General features: G+C 49.0%; 1 protein-coding gene across 4 annotated transcripts in view; it reads left to right on the top strand.

Moving 5' to 3' along the window:
* The window catches only part of LOC144941175 (single-stranded DNA-binding protein 2-like), a 154,796-nt gene that overhangs the window by 123,190 nt on the left and 9,165 nt on the right, over positions 1 to 22,441 (top strand). For 2 of the 4 annotated variants that reach the window (XM_078867734.1, XM_078867737.1), the window contains exons 5-14: positions 7,533 to 7,637; positions 8,145 to 8,231; positions 14,316 to 14,375; positions 15,149 to 15,215; positions 17,145 to 17,215; positions 17,963 to 18,030; positions 19,244 to 19,280; positions 20,017 to 20,052; positions 20,638 to 20,689; positions 21,913 to 21,974. In XM_078867734.1, coding sequence (XP_078723860.1) covers positions 7,533 to 7,637; positions 8,145 to 8,231; positions 14,316 to 14,375; positions 15,149 to 15,215; positions 17,145 to 17,215; positions 17,963 to 18,030; positions 19,244 to 19,280; positions 20,017 to 20,052; positions 20,638 to 20,689; positions 21,913 to 21,974 — 645 coding nt within the window. The remainder of the gene's footprint in view (positions 1 to 7,532; positions 7,638 to 8,144; positions 8,232 to 14,315; positions 14,376 to 15,148; positions 15,216 to 17,144; positions 17,216 to 17,962; positions 18,031 to 19,243; positions 19,281 to 20,016; positions 20,053 to 20,637; positions 20,690 to 21,912; positions 21,975 to 22,441) is intronic. The other 2 variants (XM_078867735.1, XM_078867736.1) reach the window with 2 other exon arrangements.

The raw sequence follows: 22,441 nt of genomic DNA on the forward strand, positions 1-22,441 counted from the left end.
TGCCTTTAAATAAAATATGGACGACGTTCTGAGCAATGGCCCTTCTTCAGAGCACAAACTGTTGATCAAGGGCCAATTAAAAAGACTGTCCATCAGAAAATATAAAAAAAATATTATCAGGCCCCATGATGTGAAGTGAAGTCTCCAGCTCCTATTATCTCTGGCCCATGTGCTATGAGGAAGGGCCGTTGCCTGTAACGTCGCCTATTATATCCTTTTAAGGCCATACACACACGCGCGCGACGTTGTTACTGACGAATGCGTTGAGTTTTGTTTGAATTGTGCTTCAGCGCCGCTGCCAACCAACGCAGCAACATCACCACCAGATAATTCGTTGGATATTATCGGCACGGTGTCCGAGTTGTCGGTGGGTTTTTGTGAGCACGTCGGCACGGTGCGCTTGTCGGAATGCCCCCTTAGAGGTCCCCTCGTGCTGATTCTTCCTTTGGCTGGGGTTGTGGAGAGGTGGCTGCTGCTGCAGCAGAAGGAGAGGAAGCTGCTCTCATCTGCCAGCGAGTAAATGACAGTCTGATGTGGAGCAGCTTTTCTTAGAAATGCTAATGATCTTGCGCGTGCGTGCACACGCACCCACATGTATGTATGTGTGTGTCGGTGCATGCACAAGCATGTGTGTGCCATATTGCACATGTCCGCTGTTGTGCACGAGTCGTGGTTAAGCCTGTACGTATGTACACGACTGAGTGTGTGTGTGTATGTACACGTGTGTTTGTATGCGGCCGGGCACGGTGCTGGCCACCCACCCCCTCTTGTGCCGTTCCGGCCTTCGTAGGTGCTCGCTAACAGCACTTGCCCTAACAGTCTGTTACAGGCTATACAGGGGATCTTTTAATGCGCATGTACACGTGTGTGTGCGTGTGTGTGCGACTGTAGAAATTCAGTTCAGCGTCCTTTATTCGTGCCAGTTGCAGCCTGTGGAGATTTGTTTTCGGTTGTTGCAACGCGTGGCAGACCATGGCGCGTGGGCCGTTGCTTCAACACGGCCATTCCTTCGGTTTTATTTCTCAATTTTCAGAACTCTATTTGCAGAAATTTTTTTGGAACTTGAGGTTGGCCCTGTGGCACCACGTCTTCCTTGTGACATTGTTTCGTACTAAATCCTTCACCAGCGGTCAAGTCTTTTCACAGGACAACCGCTGATGATTTGGTACCCATTTTATTGACCCCAGAGGGATGATGGGCTTAGTGAGCCCCAGCCGAGGTTTCAACTCACGTGCTGCACTTGTGAGTGCAAATCTTCGTGCTGACAGTGTGTTTTGGTTTTAGGCACGTAATGAATTATTCAATCTCCCCCATCTTGAATCAAAGACCCCGGTCACATTTGATTGTATAGTTAACGTTATTTATTTATACCATGTCATTGCTATTGTCTCTTGCCTTTTCTGCCCAATTTGAACTTGGCGTCGTGGCCCAAATTTGCCAGATGTGATCAAATTTGGCAAATGTACTCAATTGGAATTGCACACATAGTAATCATCGCCACCCACTGTGAAAATACTGCAGAATATGTCCGTGAAAAGCAGCTCCTTCCTCCCAGGATAGCCTTGCCTTATTAGAATGGCGTGAATACCTAAACGGACAAAATTACGATTCATTATTTTTTATTTAATCTGAATAGGCTCATGATAGTAGTAGTAGGTCGGCCTGAAGGTTTTCAAGCCAGCTGAGATGCCCTCTCAAGAGACCCCATGCCTCACAGCCACAGGGAAGCGATGGCAATGTGACTTCAGATGCGGTCACATATAGACGCTGTGTACATTCAAATCATAGTGTATTGTCTTGGACTTTATATTTTAACATTGTTCTGTGTAGAGAGCCACAGCCCAGGCAGCTTTCGATTGGCCTTACGCATCTGATGAAACACGGATTTCAGCTCATCCTATGCAGAGAGACATCATTGACAGGCCATCCCATGGAACACAGCCAACCAATGCCACAATCTAAACCGCAATGTAAAATACAAATTAAATGCCGTCTTGCACCAGTTTCTACAATAATTGGAGAAATTTTCCAGTGGATTTTTTTTACTCAACCCGCTACAACAAGGAGGACCTGCTTAATAGGTCATGCATGATAGAGTGCAATTAAGTAATACAGGATATGATAACAAATATTTAGCTTGTACTTGTGGATCTATGCATAATACAGTATCGGGTTCAGGAATTCATGCTTGGTGCATTATCACAAATGCATCATCTTAATTCCTTATTGGGTAATAATGCAAAAAGAATAACATAGCATGTCCCTAATTAAACCACTGCAGGCGTGATGGAGCAGACACGTAATTATATCACACAGCCTCCATAAATACAGAGTTATCTGAGACGGGCACACAGCAAAATGTGAAGTTCATCATTTGCATGAGTATTTCTCACGTAATATCATTCAACGAACATCACAATGCCCGCATGCGCGTGCATGCGAGTATTGAAGGCGGCGCGGTCGTGCGGAGGTTAACGAACTGTTGCTGCAAACCCGGCAGCCACAGCTCAAAGTCGGCGGTGGCTTTCTGCGCAAGTCGTTGGTGGTCAGGCTGAGACCATTAGCTCACTCCCCTTGCCTGGATCGGAGCCCCAGGTCTGAGGGCTCTGACCTCTGAGTCAGTGCCGACGAGAAGGGAGTTTCGCGACATTTGTGTCATCCGCCAACCCTCGCACGCGCTGGCGTGCGCTACCACCGCCTGGATACAACCGGAGACACCGGCGCAGTGGTATATTGCTAATGCAGAATTCTACAAAGAAACGGCAATTAAAACGAGACTGAAGAAAAAAAACTGATTCTTGTATCGAACCGTCGGCCTGAATCGCGACAATTTATAAAAAAAATTGCTGCGCGTGTGAATCGTGCCGTGAACAAGTTGGATCAGGCTTTGTTTTTTTAGCCGTCGTGAGGAGTGCCGATGCAGGTTTACGCTCTCGGCGAAGTCCCAGTGATGCATGGGGTCACAAAATGCGGGCGCGATAACGCCCCCTGTGCAGTCCATTACATCAGGAGTGTGCGTGCGCGTCTCCGCTTTTACAAGTGTCCCTGCTGTTTGTGTTTGTACCGTGATCCCCGTGACCCAGCGTTCATTCCTGGTCATGCGACCTGCAGCAATTGCCCAGATATTATACGGCACTGACCGTGGGGTCAATGTTGTTCCAGCGTTGGCCTAAATTTATCCCAATGCATTACGTTAACCGCGTGGTGTCTCAACCCAGCCGCGGCCTCTTCGCCGATGTGGTTAACTTGCTCCGCTGTCAGCGCGCAGCCTTTGTGCATCACGCAAAATCCATCGGCATTTCCCGAACAAGTGCATTGTGGTCCTCTTGTCTTAGACCACCATCGCGATGTGGAGCAAACGTGACCGACTGCGAGCGGCAGCAGCAGTGGTTAACAACTGTGGACCGGTTTCACCCTTATTAGGACCTATCAGCGCAGTATAGTCACCAATGCTCACTGCTGCAAAGTTTGCCTCGCCCTGCATCGATGTGTTTTCAGTTTATGTGCGCGTGCATTGACTGTGGGTGTCCGTACCCAGCGTGTACCTGGCCAGCGTGTGCGCACATCGTGTCTCGGAGCAGCTTCAAGTACACGAGCAACGTGTGCATCATCTCCTTAGTAGCCTGGTTGTCACGGCGACCGCGTGCAATGTCACCGCGTAGATTAGTGTGGAGCAGTGTAGTCACTTAATGACGAATGTAAAGTGGACCATCTGCTTTCAGGTTGGAATTAAGACCCTCTGACATAATGTGATGTCACGCTCCATTTCGCTCCGTGAATTTCCTCCTCTCGCCCCTCGACGCGCACTTCGCGTTACATTTCCTCAAGTCTTCCGTGAAAAGTAGACGTTGCGGTGGGATATCACGTGGTTAAATAAAGACATCGGTCTCTCGGGTAATGAAATTATTATTATAACCATCGTTGACTTGACGTGTTTGGCAAATTCCTTGTTTGTGCTCTGCGTCTCTCCCCCCTGTACTTAGTGTCCTCCCCTCCGCCTCGGCACGTTGTGTTGACTCCGGGTCACAGCCGCGCGCGCGGTGCGCGTTTTGGTAACGCGCCGTCAGTTCGAGGAGAGCATCGTTGCTCGTGTTGTACGGAGCCCCCTCTAAGGGTGCCTGTGTGTGATCGTCGACAGCTCTCTCCAGCCGGTATGGGGCGAGCGATGATGATGACGACGATGTTGTTCGTTGCTTGCAGCATCGGCTCGCAATCGGGAAAGGTTCATATCACAGTCGGGGGTTGACTCGGCTCATCATCCGTGTTGGGTAGATAAAATATGTACTACGTTATCGGAAGCCGTCACTGACCGTACTCTTGGGGAAACAATTCTCCTCGTTAGAAACGCGATGTGCACTTTCCACTGCAGGATGGTCCTGAAATTTCAAACTTTTAGTTGAGCCCTAACACGAATATAAAAAAAAACATTAAATGTATTTCCCCCTGATAAATATCAATAAGGTACCACCCCCCCCCCCTCTTGTATCCACCACTGGCTGAAGGCCGCCAGTAGGGTGTGAGTATTGCCTGAGCGCTTCAGCAGGAAGACATGGACGTGACTCGATATGAGAAGCCGTGGAGAAGTGACTTGTAACTGAGGTGGTTTGTCGCTTGAGACACAGAACTGTTGTGTTTACTTGGGCCCTCTGTTCGTTAATGCCTCTTGGGGTCGAGTCTAACCCGGACCGGAACTCATCCGATCTCGCGAGCTAAGCAGGAACGAGCCTGGCTAGCGTTGAGTAGGCGACCGCTCGTGGCTGACGGCTGTCATCGGCCATAGACTGGAGAGACTGCGGTGGGCAGCAAAGGGCAGTGCATCACAATGCATTTGTGCACAGTACTTCTATGCTCCCACGTTTATACCTGACCAACCCACACGGATCAGCGTGGTGAAGTATGGTCAAATAAGCCCTTCCGGCCGCACGGAGAGGTCATGCCCTGTAATGTGCAGTAATGTAAAAACTTTTTATAATTTAGTTCCAAAATGAAGTTATAAAACACAGCTGTTGACTCGCGTAGTTAGTTACATAAGTGGTATTAATAATATTCTTTGGTTCTTTCGGTAAAGTCACGTAGGTAGAAAAATAAAATAAAATAAAAAATAACATATCACGACGTTTCGATCGCAACACAAGCGGTCGTCCTCAGGCGGAAAAAACAAATCGCCGGAGTGGACAAAAAAACCAGCCAACAGCTCCACTGCTGGATTATTTTTTCCCACCTGAGGTCGACCGCTTGTGTTGCGATCGAAACGTCGTGATGTGTTATATTTTATTTTATTTTGTCTACCTACGTGACTTTACCGAAAGAATCAAAGAGTATGATTCCTGCAGTCACGAAAGCTTCAAATCAAGATTGAAGCGGCATTAAAATAAGCACACCAACGCTGTAAAATGAAAGCACTATGTTAAACAACTTAAATTACACAGATAAATAAACAATTATAATAACTAGCTAAATGAATTCCATGAATTGTACTGTTAGGTTAACTATAATATACCGCCTCTAAGAATAATGTCTCCAGCACTGTAATTTAATTATTGGATACAGAAACGGTCCACAAATATATTAAATATCCTGGTACATTATCAAACGTCGATATATTCATTTTCTCCAATATTGTTTACAATTGCGCCGGACCGGACAATATATATGTATAACGCATGCTCTGACCGTATCTGCAACAAGCAAGCGGACGCGTCACCGACCCCCTTGAACCTCGGGTTTGAAGCATCGCAGTACAGCGTTCAACCTTCCCCTCGGATTAATGGTGACGCATTCTTTTGAATCGCTGGCTGCTGTCAAGAAACGTGGCCCAAAGTTATGAAACAAAGTCAAATGAGCAATTTGAAAGGTGTTCCAAAATCAAGAGTGGCTGGGTGGCTCCATGCCAGCATCACACAGATAAATAAACTCCCACAAGAGATGAAACCAGATTTTCATGTGGGCTGAGTTGGATAGTCTTGGCCTGCACACCATTAATTAGGATAACAATAACTTTTCTTAAAACTTACTTTTGTGTTTAAACTCAGCAAGGATAGACCGTGATAATTTGGTAGTTAAGATATAGCCCGAAGGAAATTTTGTTAAGGCCTATAACAAACCGTTCAGATCATGAGGCAATACATATTTATATATATATGTGTGTGTGTGTGTGTTAATTGTACTCCGCACCTGCTGTAGTTCACCTGAAACAACTCAAACTAATCGTCATGCTTAACTAAAGAAGTTAAAACTTGTGGCACGCATCCAAAAAAGACGTGGATATGCGTGTGTGTGTGGGGATCAGTGGCTGGGTCATGTAGCCCGCATGCCCAGCCACCGCATGCCTAAACAGCTTTTGTTCGGCCGGATAGAGGCTAAACGGGCGTCGCACGGGCTAGAGAAGAGATGGAGTGATGTGGTACAGGAGGATGTGGAGCTGAGTGGACTTGCCGATGACTGGTACCAGTGGTGTCAAGATCGGCCTCTGTGGAGGAGGCTCGTGAAGGACGCTACTGGGCAGTTGGGGGCAGTCGCCCTCCAGCAACCACGGAGGGCAGAGGAGCGTTGCTCACAACAATGAGCGGAGCACCGGGTGTCTAAAACACAGCAAGTTGGCACAGTAGAGGGCACAGGTGGTGCATCTGACAGTCATCTCAGTCAGTCGACCCATGGTACCTGGGTTTGCCCCGTGACCTCCTGTCAGTGGGCGTTCGACACTTCACGTGGCCTTACGTGCACTTAGCCTGGCACAAGCGCCGTGGTGATGTCACCGCCACTTGGTGGCAAGTGGCGGTTGTTGTTGGGACGGTAGTGTAGCGGTTAGCGCTACGCTGCGCTATGAACTTGGCGACCCGAGTTCGATTACCCCTCGCGGCCACCACCAGTGACGATTATCTGAACCGGTCCTGGGCCTCCCCTAGGTCGATTCAGCCTCAAATGAGTACCTGGTGCGGTGTGTAAACATCTCCACCGGGGAGACAGAGCGGTCTGGCGTGGTGCTGGCCACCCACCCCCTCGTGTGTGGTGCCCGGCCTTTATAGGTGCTCGAGCACTTGCCCCAGCAGTCTGTTCGTCTTTGTGTTTGTTCTGTGCGCACATGTACAGTATATGTGCGTGAGAACGGTGGTGCAGTGCACACTGCAGTATGAACTCGGCAAGCTGACTTCAGTTCCTGGCTCTAAACATAATCGGTGCCAAACGGTGTCCGATCCTGTTTTGGACCTCCGCTAGGTACACTCAGCCATAATCCTGCTGCAGGCTCGCAAAGGCGACTCTCGGTTGCAGCTCTCCCTGTACGGCACAAAGTGAACGCGCTTCGGCCTACAAGTGGGCATTTTTTTGCCGGTGGGGAGCGAAGTTGCTTCGTGGTTTTTCCAATTCATCAAATTTGCAAGTAATCTATCAAATTTGTAGCATAGAGGCAAGCCCGGTGCGCTCTTATTCCTCCCGCCGGCTTGCGCTCCCAAATCGCAGCGAGCGCTCGCAACAACCAGCGCCGCAGTCGGACCGAGCTGACGTGGAGACCTCCGTTTTGTGTCTGACCACAGAGTGCAGCGGCGGCAGCCGCGGCAGCGGCCCAGAGCCCAGTGCTGGGAAATCTTCCCCCAAATGACGGCATGCCCAGCGGACCGCTCCCGCCCGGCTTCTTCCCGGTACGCACCCCACACACGGCACCCCCGGGGACGCGGGTCGCGTGGTCTACGCCTGCTCGGGTGGCCGCGGTGTCGGCGTGACCACCTGTGGGAAAGCTACTAAACGTCCCAATTTGGTTGAACGCATAGTAGGCTTTCGCGACCAATATCCGTAATAAAGGGGGTTTTTTTTGGTTGGGTCTCGATTTGGGGGGGTGGGGGGGAGTGCGATTACGTGGTCTGTGACGTCTGAAATCCACGCGTTCCTCTTTCCGTCCCAGCGTAATTCCAAGCATGCATCTCTGCGGGCTTCTTGGCGCACTTTTCAGTTTTTGTTTATTTACTTTTGTAAGTCAACGCCCATGTTTCTGCATCGTGCGTCGTGCCCTAGCAAGTAGCATGCACCATTAGTTTATTTGACTAAAATGGAGGCTTTTTTTAGACGTGAAAATTGCGGCTTGCGTGCGTGCGAGCGTGCGTTTCTTTTTTTACGAAATAATAATACCGATGGTAATCGTGTGTTTACAGGGCCCCCCAGGCTCACAGATGTCTCCACACGGGCACCCGGCTCCTCCCCACACTCCAAACAACCCCATAATGGGACCGCACGGACAAGTGAGGCTCCTAATGAACCCGCACACCCAGCTCTAGCGCACGTCGCGACCCGACCGCTCGTGTTGATCTCGCTCTTGCGGCGGCTCATTGTCGCACGGTATTAAAACAAAAATTCATCGTCGATCGCAACGCATCCCAACTCCGTGTGGGAGTGATCCCACACCCAACAGCACCTACAGGCATTCCCATATCACTGTCACAACGATGGTGAAGGCAGAGGGGGTAACTGTGCAGCCCCGGAAATGTCTTGCTTACGACACTACTGGCAGAAGGGCCTCCAGATCTGTTTTGGCCTTCTCTTCCGTGCAGGCCAGGCATCTTGGAACAGGTGGGAATACCCACAATTTACCCCACCACACACGACCCCCCGATCAAATACTGTGCTGCGTCCATTTAGATTGCAGGGTGGACAGAGGCAGAGGGGATTTATTCATGGCGATAAAATGAGTACTACCTTGTGGAAAAGTCCTTTGTATAGGCTGGCGCCTGTCATAGGAACGTGGAATTTCCACCACTGGCTCGGGCTCCCGGTGGTGGTGAGTGCTGTGCCAGTGCTTGTTTGAGCAGAGAGACAATTTGGCTTAAATGTGTTCGTGCAGCCATTGGTGACTGACCTTAGATCATCAATTCACGACACTTCAGAACCCAGGTTGATTGTGGGCAGCTGAATTCCAGATGTGAACCCAGCGTCGATCATCTCATTTGCTCCGATGCCCTGAACCAGCCGACCACACAGTGTCCTCATGGCCACCGCCAAATGTTTCACCACGACATTACTTTCAAGCTGCATGAATATTTAATTCGAAAAAGTTATAACACGAGCATAAATATAATAATAACTACAAATAATACAATTGATATTAATTTTTAAAAGCAGAAACTCGTAGACAGTAAAGCAAAACATGGTGAACTCAAATTAGGCCGCTGGGTATTCGAGTGATCAAAAAACTTGCGTTTGATTCACGTTGCTTGGAAACAAGTTGTTAATTTCCCGCAGTCACCAACTGGTTTTTCCCAGCGCATTAGTGCGCAAGTGTGCCCCATTGTAAGCCATGTAATATCCTGAATAGCGTCCTAAACTTCACACTTACCCAATGGCGAATGGTGAAATACAGTGTACAGTAAATGTTCTTGGTAAAAGCAGAAACACACCTGCATCTCGGCAGGGCCTCAGCTGGTCAGAATAAAAATAAATTGAGTTCCCGAGGAAGCTCCCACGGAGCTTGTCGAGCGAAACGTTGGACATCGCGCCGAACAGCACGCGGCACGACCCGAGCACGCATCGGAGAGCGGTGCAGCACAACCGCGAACACCTAGGCCAGCGTTCCTCATTGCAAGGCCCGCGGGCCACTGGCGGCCCCTGACGGCCTTTAGTGCGGCCCCTGAGGTGCGGCCTCCCACAGTACACAACGAGTGAACACACCGCCCATTATCATCGTCGTGCTGCTGTCAAACCCCCAATGGATTTTAAATGTGTGGCAGCCCTCAAACCAATGATGTCTTATCCGCGAAAGTGCCTCCCACCCCCCCACTCCCTGAAAATTCGTGAACTCTGACCTACGCAGCGGTTAAATAAAGGGCATTAACTTTTAATAAATTGGCTGGTGCGTTTGTACCAAAATGAGCCCTCCGCTTGCTCTGCTTGATGCGATTGAGCTGCTTGATGCTGCGGTTTTCACTGCTGCCCCTTTGCCGTGTAAACAAAACGTACGCGCTCGCCCGCGTGGGCTGGTGTGCTGCCTGCATTGGGGGTCGACGTTGCTGCTATTGCGTTTAATCATCCCAATAGAGTCATTTGCAAGCCGTGCTTTGAGCGTTGGAACGTTTGGCTGGTATCTGTTACAAGTGCGCGACTTTGTGGCTTGTGGATTACGTAACGCTTCCCAATGCGCGTTCGTCCGTGCGCGGATTAAAATCAGCAATAGGGAAGACAGCCGGTTCCAGTCCGAAACATGTTTGCATATTTGTTTATACGGAAGTCAAATGTTGCCCGAGTTTTGTCTCCAAAGTTTTGGGCAACACTTGGTCAATTTGGCCGGCTTTTTTAAAACCTAAGTTCCTAACAGCAACACAACGTTGCAGGTTCGTTCATCTTGCATCACCTTTAGCTATTGTCCCCCCCCCCCCCGCTTCCACACATACGGACGGACAAACAGAGCTAATGCTTTAAACCTTCGTTGGAAATCGTTAAAGAGGAAACACTGCAACCCCCCCAACCCCACTCACAACCCGATTGACGCACGCGCTGTTAGCGAGAATATTTGTAATGCACCCTGCCCCATGAAGAAATGTGACGGCCACTGTTTCTGTACAGCGCCTTGAGGTGTGGTCGGATCATCTCGCTACCGCCACGGTGGCTAGGAGATGTTAACTACCTCACCTGGTATACAGGAGGTCGTCGGTTCGATCCTGACACCTGCTGCTCTATATTTGGAGTTTGCGTGTTCTCCCTGTGGTCACGTGGATTTTTCTTCAGGTCCTCCGCGTTGAGAGTATTTCACTGCTATAAATGTCCACATGATGATAAGCCACTTTGTTCAGCTATCAGTTGTGGCCAGGTCGCTTCTGAAAAAGAGATATATAGCTCAGTGGGCCCTCCCTGTTTAAAAAAAAAATATTTGTACTATTTAAAAAATGAAATCGTTTTAGTTTATTTCGACGATGCCGCTGCTCTGTTTAATGCAAATTCTATCCCGTTACTTTGCGTTATGGCCACAGCATTCTCCTGGCTGCCTCCATTGCCCCCAGCTGCTGGTTCAGATGCATCGCACCAGATACGGGGGGAGGCGCAAGCCAGGTTCGGGAATTGAACTCTGGTGCCGGGTCACTGCAATGATAGCGCAGTGATCGGCAGTGCTCCCACGTGCGCTGGGGCGTTGGCCGTGGTAATGTTTCACCCACTCGGCGGTTTGGTCAACGATCCTGATTCAGGACTACGGTTCAGTTCAAGCGGCACCTGCTGGCCTACTGTTGTGCTGTTCTCACTGGCATCCACGTTCCGTTCAGCATACATTGTAAATATTCGTTTTTTATGCGTATATCGGGAGCGTAAGACTACATTGTACTTTCATTGATAAATGGCTGTAGTGCTTCAAATATGTTTCGCGATACGGCATTTGGTAGCGGTTCATTCGGACAGACAACGCAAACGCAACACATTTGTCAATAACACTGTGGCCCTAAAAAATTATTTTTTATATATATTAGGCGACGTTTCAGGCAATGACCAATAGCACAGAGATGTGTTTGGTTACATGCTTAATATACGCAGTATGTAAGCTTGTACTGTATAGCCATGTACTCTATATAATATATGCAGTATGTAAGCTCGTACTGTATGCTCATGTACTCTATATATAGAACGTGCAGGTCTGTTGCAGACCTATGCATTAAAACAGCAACATTCACGTCACATAAATTATAGTATATATTATTCCGTCTCCTGCGTATGGATTAGGCAATTAAAACACGTACATTTTATCACTGTCAGATGGCGAGACCCTTAACTATACTGCATGCCTTTGTTGCTGCATATGCTTCTGGGAGTGACGTTTCACTTGGCTTGCAAGCCCTCGCTTGCTGGGTGATGGCCAAGCAATCCCAGCTGTAGGCGTGTGGCCCCCTCTGTTGGATTCAAGGTGGAGGGTGCAGTCCCCACCACCCACCCACCTTTCATTTGCTCGCTGGCGCTACTGCTGGCAGAAGAGGCCTCTCCCACTCGGAGGGGATTTTGCCCGCTCTTCCACTCCGGCAAGGTTGCCTTGGAATCAGTGGGGCAGAGGTGGGACAAAGTCATTGTTATGCAAGTCCAAGTCGAGTCGCAAGTCATCAAATTCATGACTCGAGTCTGACTCGAGTCCAAGTCACATGACTCGAGTCCACACCTCTGCAGTGGGGTCATAGACACGTGTTACCCACCGCACCCGGCCTGCAGATCGACTGTCTCTGGTTGGCCCATTTATGCTGGAGAGGACATGGGAGCTTCAATGAACCTGAGCATTGAGTTTGTGAGCCCAGGCCAGACGTGTCACTTGTCGGTGCCACCCGAGTGGTTGCAAATTCCTTGTGTGGCCAATAACAGTGAAGTATGTGAAAACTATTTGAAATTAGTGGGTTTGACAAGTAATTCACTCTTATTTATCGTATAAATATATGGGTACTGCTAAAGATGCTGATGATAATTTCTGCTCTGGCCCATGGACTAATTGGGTTAACTGCCACGGCATTGAATTCGTGGCCTGTGGATTGCAAGTCCAGTGTGCTACCCACTACACCACTGTGGCAGTCCAAAATTAATTCCCAGAATTGTGAATTTTTATATCTACGAATAGTTAATTCTCCCCTCCGAGTGTCAAACATTTTTTCATAGCTGTGTGCCCAAGGCAAACTGTCACGGCCTGGCAAAGAGGCTTCACACCGTGACACATGAACAAGGAAAGACGCGTTAATCAGACGTAGTGATAATCAGTTCGCGTAATTAACGTCTGGGGAAGCTCATGAAAGGAATGAGAACGACTCATGTTTTGACAAAAAAGTTACAGGAGATATAACATATAACATTAACACTGACAACTTTCCTCCAAGTAAGATGATTCATGCATTGAACCTTTCCACAAGGTGAAATGGTGTGTGTGTATATACATTTGTGTATGCATGTTATCAATGTGCGTGTGGGGGTGCTTGCGCATCGCACTGTGAATCCGGAGGTGTGCGAGTTTGATTTCAAACCATGGCCTTACCATCGGACTTGTTCCACGTCGAATTTGTTATTTTGAATGGGAGTGGTAAATTGGTGAACTCGGAGAGACGTAGCGTGCCGGTGGCGGGTCGCGAGGCTTGGGGTGTGGGGAAGCCTGGGCTGTGGCGACCTCGCCTCACGTCGCCCACTTCCACCCTCTCGCCGCTCTTGGCACCCCCTACGATTCTTTGACTCCAGTGCCCACGCCTCAGGTACCACCTCCACGAGGGCGATGCGGTGCTAAACCGCCGTTGCCACGCGCAGGCGGGAATCACATCACTTACCCCATGCTTACTTGTTGGTAAGTGTCATAACCACTAGACGAACATGGCCGTTTTAGACAAAAAAAAAACTTGAGCCGCTTTAGGAAGCAAATTATGGGTTTGTGTTGCTTTAGTTTTCGTGTCAAATGTTTCTAAATGAGATCCATTTCAAAGGGGGCGTTCTACGCCTGGTTCTCAGGTCCCATGATAGCCAAGTGCACACCAGCAACATTTTCACATTTTACAGGTCAGTGGGAAACGCTTCCCTGGCTTCAAGGGAAATGCGTTGTTCAGTGAATTGTGTTGCCAGGTGTTCTGAATCCTGCAACCCTGAGAGATAGAAAGCGTTTCACCTGGATCTGTGTGTTTAATATTGATTCAGAGTTTCTGGATGTTAAGCCACTCTTCATCGTCATTATCATCAGTCACGTTCAATCCGCCGTTGCCGAATGAAAAACTCCCCAAGCCATCACCGTATCACCGCGTGGGGAGCCCTTCATCCAGCGGTGGGTTGACAATGGGCTGTAAATTATATTATTTTGTATTTATACGCAAATATGTGTGAAGACACAAAATCTTACCTTGTGTACATATCTCATAACCTGAACTAGTGACTCCGTATTTCCCTCTGTGGTGGCAAATTGAGGTCAAGGCCTGAAAGTGACTCCGTATTTCCCTCTGTGGTGGCAATGCACACTCTTAGACCGATTGATCAGTTGATTCCTCAAGCATCAGTTCGAGCCTCTCTAGGGGGTTTATCGAGCTCCCTCCAGTGGAGGCCTTTCCACCACTAGTAGCACGGACAAGCAATTTCAGGGCTGCAACATTCATCTTTACTGTATTGGCGTTACAGCAACTGTTTTCATTGGAGGGTGGTGGATCTTGCGTGCGCTGGTTTTCTCCTGGCACTCCGAGTTCTTCCTGCGTGAAGAAACGATGAAAGCGGAATTCACGTTGCACTCCATTAAGACCCCTTCATTCAAGGCTCTCCAGGAAGCATTGGCGAGAGTCTTGTGGGAAAATACGTACTCTTGTTATAATTCATCGTGCTGCTGTGTGTGTGTGTGTTCTCGTGTGTTCCAGCCGTTCATGTCTCCTCGGTACCCAGGAGGACCCAGAGCACACCACAGGATGCCTGGTCAAGTAAGAGAGGCTGCTTCTCACGACATGCTCTGTCTGGACTTGTCCTGGCTAGAGGCTGCTAGAAAGTAGTGTTAATTGAGGTGTCACATTTAATTAATTTAGTCGTAGTATTAGTCTAGCCGACGACAACATGTGACGTGCTAGTCAAGTCTTAGGCGGCCCGTATTCTTTGTCATGGCTCGGCTCAGACCAGGCTCTGGCTCAAGGGAGCTGGCTCAAACAGGATTTCCATGAGCTGAGTCTGAGCCACAGCTAGCCATTCGTGAACACGTCTGTAGGTCGTGCATAACCATAGGAGTTGTTTTTTTTCTCAGTATAATAATAAATAATAATCTGTATTATAATGATAATAATTATAGACCACATTGACTAAAATGTCTAGACCAAGGGAGACCTGGGTTAAACAAGTACCAGCATAGCAATTATGAATGCCACAATCCCCTTATACAATTCATCGTCGTGGGTTAGATGAATTATCTTGAGTTTTGCAGCTGTAGATACCGTGGCTTGTGGACGTATGAGACCGGGGGCCAGAGGGACAAACATGGCACAAATCAATCCGGCCAAAAAAATTCAACGGCACCTTTGCCTCCACGCCTTTGGTCACATTTATTTAGATTAGCGGAAAGTCAGGTGGATAGCTCGACTGAAACACATAGTGTTGGCAGATTTCACCATCGTTGTTACTGGAGAATTCGCGATTTTTTTTTTTACAAGAATTGCGTTAAAAGCAGTCACCAACAAGAAGTGCATCACGTTTATTTCTGTCACAGCCTCCAGGTGCTGTCACAGGCCCGCAGACTCTCCTTCCCAACAACATGGACCCCATCAGGAACCCAGGTGAGCGGCTGGGCACAGACGAGAGAGTGACAGATGGAAATGCAGGGGCAGAGGTCGCAAACGGGTTTTGATTCCTTACCCGTACCCGTACCCGGCCGCACCAGGGTCGCAAATGGGTACCCGTACCCGTACCTGGCCGGGTACGGGTAGCCGGGTATCGGGTAGGGTACTGGTATCGGGTACCCGGTTGCGACCTCTGCGCAGGGGAGAGAGACGGGAAGTCTGTGTACACGGACGGAGGGGAGAGGGGACACTGGACAGAAAACCATGCAGGGAGGGCAATGAAGATAAAGTTGAGAACAGAGGGGAAGGAAATTATAGGAAGAGGGAGAAGTTGGTGAGGGAAGAGGGTGGAAAGGTTGTAGGAGAGAGATACAGACACTCCGTGCCGTATTATTGGATGCATCCGTGGCAGGTATTGCGTGTCCTCTCTGGAGTGGTATTCTGAGTTTACGAGTCCATTTTACCATGAAAATACAATTCTTCACTGGATATTCGTCCATTGGTGGCCACGTGTGGCCACGTGTGGGCAGTAGTGTAGTGGTTAGCGCACTGCCCTACGAACCCGGCGACCCTGGTTCAATATCCACTCACGGCCACCACCAGTGACGATTGACTGAACCGGTCCTGGGCCTTCCCTAGGTTGACTCAGCCTCAAATTAGTACTTGGTGCAGTGTGTAAACATTGCCACTGGGAAGACAAAGGCGCCTGGTCTTGGTACTGGTCGCCCACCCCCTCTCATGTGCCGTGCCGGCCTTCATAGGTGGTCACGAATAGCACTTGCCCCTACAGTCTATGGAGGCTATACGAGGGATCTTTGTATTTTGGGTGACGCTGTGGTTAGGACACTGCTACGAAGCTGGCAAACTGAGTGCAATTCCCAGCCACTGCTAACAGTAGCAATTATGTGAACCAGTTGTGAGCCTCTCCTAGGTCTACTCGGCATTAAATGAGTACTCGATGCGACGTGCAAACATCAGGACTGATGAGACGAACGTGGCCAGGCATGGTGCTGCCCACACCACCCCTCGTGTGTGCTGTGCTGGTCTTTTAAGAGGTGTTCACGAACAGCACAAGGCCCTATGATGTGTAAGGCTAAAGGGAGGTGTCTGCGCGTCTATTTGTTTTGTCACAAAGCCATGCTGACGTCAATTACAAACTTGGCAACTGGCGCCGGGTGTTTTGCCAACGGTGTGCGAGTGCACACTTTGAGTCTGCCAATGTGCACAGAGGCGTGTGTACACACCGGCTCGCGCTCATTTAATTAGCGCACGCGCATTTGTGTACGTTAGTGGAAGGGGACGGAATGTGTCCACTCGGACGCGCGTCACCCGGGAAGATGGAGCGATGGAATCGGCTCGCGGTGGAGGCATCAGGTCGAGCGTTGCACCGCAGGATCGTGAGAGATGGCGGCGGCATTCATCCAGCAGTGGATTGATCGTAGCTGACGACGATCATGGGAAGGGAAAGTAATGGGGACGTTCTAAAGCAGGTTTGGGTAGAGAGACATTATAAAGGCAAACGGTGTGGAATGAATTTTGAAGGAAGTTCTGGACGGAAGGATTCTGGCATGAGAGGCAGAAAAAGAAATGTACTGCTTGGAAACTTGAAGGAAGCAGGAGCTGTACATGGGAATGAAGACGGTAGCTGAAGATCAGATAGGATGGAGGGAGTTTAAGCCAAGCACCTGCTGTTGGGCAGAGGACTAAAGAGATAGCTATCACACAGGGCCCTATATTCTCAGTGACCTGGGTTCTATTCCTGCATGCGCGCCGTGACATTTGGTATCTAAACCTGGCCTCAAACTCCGCTGGGGGGGTGCACTTTAGAATGTATATCTGGTGGTAGCGGGTGAGTGTATTGAAATGAACACAAAGGTGGTGTTTGTACTCTGCGTGTGTCTCCGTGTGGACCGCCGCTGTCCGCAGGTCACCCTGTGATGGGAGGCCCCCTGCAAAGGATTGGAGGGCCACGTGGGATGGGACCGATGGGGCCTCAGGTATGGGACATGACAAGTTTTGTTTGACTTTGTGTCCCTATTACATTGTAATTGTGCTCTTGGCATCATGCAATGAGACAAATACATTCCCATTTTGAGGTCCACAGTGAGCGTTTGTATAATGTACTAGCAGGAAATACCCGGCGTTGCCCGGGTACTTGCGGCTATCTTTTCTGAATGTAGAGTGGCTCAATCACTGTATTCAGAAGGGGTCAATGGCGTTACAGCAACTGTTAAGATTTTGCTGTACCATGGGGCCTGTAATAAATGTTATGTAACGTGCCGTAATGGGGTACGAAATTACATAGCGAATTTTTTTTGAAGCGTCAATGCCGTTTGATTGTCTCGCACGGAGAGACGGTGGGCAAGCTCACGGTGGCTGACCACTAATGGGAATCACCAACGGTGTTTGTTTGGTGATCAATCAATGGCAATAGTTAGATTAACTTTATGAGGAGGAGGGGTCGTTATTTAACTGTTAGATGTGCAGGGCCAGGTTATTGTGTGCTGAGTTAGGGATGGTGATGTCACGGGGAGCGTGTGGGGAGCCGTTTGGGGGGCTCCGAGCCCTGTAGCTAAGGTTTTCTGCGTGGTTTTAAAAGGTAGCGCTGCCAAGTATGGTGACGGTAGCTTCAAGGTGTGGATTTGTAGTTGGAATATACAGACAGACTTTCATTTTTTTATATATATATAGATACAAAATGTACACTCTGCATACAAAAATAACCATGATGTATTTTTTTGCAGGGTTACGGACCAGGAATGAGGCCTCCTCACAATTCCTTGGGAGGCCCTGGGATGCCAGGACTTCCCTTGTGAGCAACACCCAATTTCAATTAACAGACCTTTCGTTTCGTGTCCTGACAGGTGGTTAGAGGGCCCGAGTACAGACCGAATTAAGCAATTAAAAAAATTGCGTAAGCTGATGCTTGCCGTAACTCCTGATCCCATAAGCGAGTCAAGAGAGTTAAGCTTTGTAAAGTGAGGAGAGAATCAATGGGCGGTCAGGACCCGTCATTCTTACATCGATGGTCCAAAAGCAAAGTAAACTAATAGTGAAATAATATAATTATTGGCACTATTACTCGTAATAGCATAAATAAACATTAATCACCCCAGCTACTGACCGGCTTCCGCGCACAGTGATGATGTCAGAGGCGCCATGTTGCGTGAGTGAATTTGTGGTGGCCATGTTGTATGGACTTTGATTGGCTGCTGCAGTGGGAGGGATGACGCAATCTATAGCAACTTCTGACATGCCCCTCAATATCCAATCTTACTATGGCTGTAAATCACCCACACACTCACCACACTGCAGGTCACCACACTTCTCTCTCTGCTTCTTTACTACCTCGCACACTGCTCCACTTTGGATTTCCTCTGCCATCATCTCTTTGATCCAGGCTCTTATAACCTTGCTGAATTCAAGACACGTGTTACACCCTTCCCTCTTAAAACTTTGATGATACTGTTTGTTGCTGAACCTTTGGACCTGTGCTCAAAAACTGTGTTTAAGAAAATGCTCTCAAAAAAGTGCACAGCGGCATTGTATTGTCCATGTGGTCACCATTGGCTCTGCTGGTGTCCTATGGAGGTGAGCACCGTGAGTGCACTGCGTAACGTTGAGCCGCGTCGCACGGGAGAATCGATGCGTCAGTCAGTTCATCGTTAATGCCAATGCTCAATGCTCATAATTCATGCGTCCGGCGGCCTATTTAAGAATCGAACTTTTGTTTAATTTCGTGCAAATTGTATGCAAGTGACATGCAAATGTCACGCGAGGCAACTGGAGCAAGCACAAACTCTACGTATGAGATAAGAAGAGAATCCAAACGGGACACACAAGGTGAAAGGATTGATCATTGAATAGAATTGTGACCCACGATTTGCGACAATTCCTCGACCTTCCGCGAGATGAATTATGACACTCCTCGTGCACGGGGACTAACGTGTTGACGCTGCTGCCCATTGGGAGCTGGGAGGGAATTTACACCGTGGAAGTGACATGAATTATTCTGTTCCATGCAGAGTCCCAGGTGGTCGACCGTGGCCCAACCCAAACTCAGTAAGTCCTGTTTTACTCTTGATGCATTTAACCACATGTCCCGATTGTGATATTGGCATCCAGGCAAAGGACAAATCACTTTTGCATTCGAGAACCTCCCCACAGACCCCAGAGCTGTCTCATCACATGACCTGACACTGACATTTACTTCTCCTGCCAAACACTGTTTAAAATAAATTAACGCGTGGTTGATGGCGTGCGTGCAGATGGGTGTCCACAGCACAATAATCAAAGAGTCTGATGTGCTTGTCGGTACATTGTATGGAATAATGAGAGATTAATTTTGATGAATAATGGGCGCGTAGGTAAAAACAACTTTTTTGGAAATGCAGCATCATGAGAAATCCCCAGAGCATTCTGGCTTAGCCACAAGGTTAAACATCTAAAGTATGACCTCTTACATATTACAGCGTAAGCAGACAAACCTGCCACTGCTTATTAACGCTGAGATGTTTGGTTTCTCTACTATCACATTATACCAAAGGGTTATAATAATATAATAATAACAAAAAAGCCAATGATCTATTTCACAGAGCCTCAGTGAGTCTAAAGATCTGCGCCATTTGGTCAATTCTATTTCGGAGTGGTGTTATGCAAAACAGTCCACACTTCCTGTGAGTTGTGTTGTCTGTGGTTATTGATGAATTACCTTGTTGATGAGACGGCTTGTCAAACGCACACATGATGAGATCCGTTGTCATGCAATTTGAATCATAACATGTTTCTATATCTGCAGATTCCTTACTCTGTTCCCTCACCTGGAAACTACGGGGTAGGTGTTCTTATTTTATGTCATAATTTCCAGATGCATATATAACCGTGATTTGAAAAATACCACTGTATAATCAAGAGAACGTTCATTTAACAGATCAATCTTGGCCGTTGATTGCAGATGTAAACGAATTTCTTCATCAACATTCTCAGATTATTTACGTGTGTCATCTATAAAGGGGTCCGTGTCGTGTTCATTGGGGTCAACTTCAGATACACAACGCGATCCGAGTGCAGGGGTGAACAAGGGGAGTTTCACCATCGGGTTCCGCCTTCAACCCCCCACTCTTTAGCTGCTTAAATCGTGTCATGTATTCACGTATTTATTTGTACGATTATTTGACACGGTTGGGAGGGAGGTGTGGTGGCACATTGGCTAGGGCCGTGTGAATTCACATCTTTGCAGTGCCGTTTGGTTCATCGTGTTATCAACAAGGTGTTTGCGTTTACCTTACAAGGCCCATCGCCTTCGTACACCCGCTTCGTCATCCACTCGCCTACCTCTCTGTGTTCGCGTAGCCGCTTTGTCACTCACCGAGGTGTCTCGTTTTTTTTCCTTCCCTCCCGTTGAATGCATTTCCATCAGGGTCCCCCTGGCAGCGGCCCACCAGGAACTCCCATCATGCCCAGCCCAGGAGGTACGGCCGAGCGTGTCCGTCACCCCGGAGTTGAGCGCGCACGTGTGTGGATCATGACGCACGATGCCACGCGGAGATTTTAAATCTGCGCGTCCAGGGCAGCGAACGGTGTAGCTCAGCGGTGTGGAGTCTGTTCCTTACCCATCGGCGAAGAGGAGACTTGCACGTAACCTTTGGCGGGCCCACACGTCGACACAAACCTCAGCGTCGTTCAGTGATAACGTCAAAAACTATGAGGGCTCACCTTGACCTCACTGATGTGGTGCTTGCGTCCGCTTTCCTCGCACCAACACCTGGATGTGAACATTTCCCTCTAGTACCCAATTCGTACCAGCTGAGATACTTGCAATAATGTACAAATCGCTTTTGCCGACCGCTCCACAGCGGCAGGCCTCGTGTGGCTGCGGGGCCGTACCTTCAGTGGCACGGCGGTCTTAGCCCACGGAGATAAAACTAAAAACTTAAATATTTTTATTTTACAAGGTAAGGCCCACTGAGCTCTATAGCTCTTTTTCAGGAGCGACCTGGTCACAAATGATGGTTCAACGAAGTGGCTTATCACGTGGACATTTAAAGCAGCCAAATACTCTAAATGCACGTGGAGGGAAACACCGGAGGACCCGGAGAGGCAGTTAACACCTCGCCAGCTGTGATGATGTCCACGACACACGGTATTCGTTCAGAGCCCCAGCTTTCCAGGCGTGACGCTTCGCACGTGCGGGAGTCTCGCGGAGGAGCGACGTATGAGGTTGGCGCCCGAGAGTCGAAAGCAGAGGGTCACGATGATCGCTTGTGGAATAGTTCCCGCAGCCGTGCGGGGGGTGTTCGTGTTTGTGCAGGGGGCCCGTGCCGTGCCCATGCCTGTGGCCCGCCTGCTCTTTGTCGCGTTGATGTCGGTTTTCTATTTTTAAAAGTTTCTCTTCTTCACCCCGAGAGGGCACTCACGATCAGCTGTGCCAGAGAGTAAGAAGAGAAGCTCGATAAGCGAAGCTGGCAGACAGGCAGGCAGGCAGAGAGCAAATCTGTCTCATGCACAACCGATGAGAGTCCAGTCCAGTGGATGTGCTGAGATAGGACGTTTGATCTCGATTTGCGAAAAGCAATTTCATGTTTCCTAAGGGAAAGACACCTGAGCTACTTACCAACCTCCTGATACAACGCAATGCAACACAGTTTGTCGTCTCAGCGTGCGTGTTGATGAACGTGTGTGTTTTTGTTCACAGATTCTAACTCGAGCGACATGTACACCATGATGAACCCCGTGCAGCCAGGGAACCGGCCAAACGTGAGTCTCGTGCCTTGGAGCTTTCCAACGGAAGCTGGGCAGTCACCTGGGCAGTCACCCGGGCAGTCACCTGGGCAGTCACCTGGGCAGTCACCCGGGCAGTCACCTGGGCAGTCACCTGGGCAGTCACCTGGGCAGTCACCTGGGCAGTCACCTGGGCAGTCACCTGGGCAGTCACAAAGGATTGAGAGCAATTAGGTGCTAACTGACATCATCATCATCATCAGACATGATCAATCCACTGCTGGATGAAGGCCTCCCCAAGCCATGGCTGTCCCTCACTCTCGTGATACAACTATCCATTCAGCTGCAGCATACGAGCTGACTTCATCACTCCGTCTCCGTGCTGGACGTACTCTTGGACACTCCCTCCGCCGTTAGTCTCGACCAGCGACCATCGTCGCTTCCAGCGACATGTCCTGCCCAAGCCCACTCACTTTTTCGAGCGGTGAAAATCATGTCTCCAA

Source organism: Lampetra fluviatilis, chromosome 24, assembly GCF_964198595.1.
Source record: "Lampetra fluviatilis chromosome 24, kcLamFluv1.1, whole genome shotgun sequence".
NCBI classification, from domain to species: Eukaryota; Metazoa; Chordata; class Hyperoartia; order Petromyzontiformes; family Petromyzontidae; genus Lampetra; species Lampetra fluviatilis.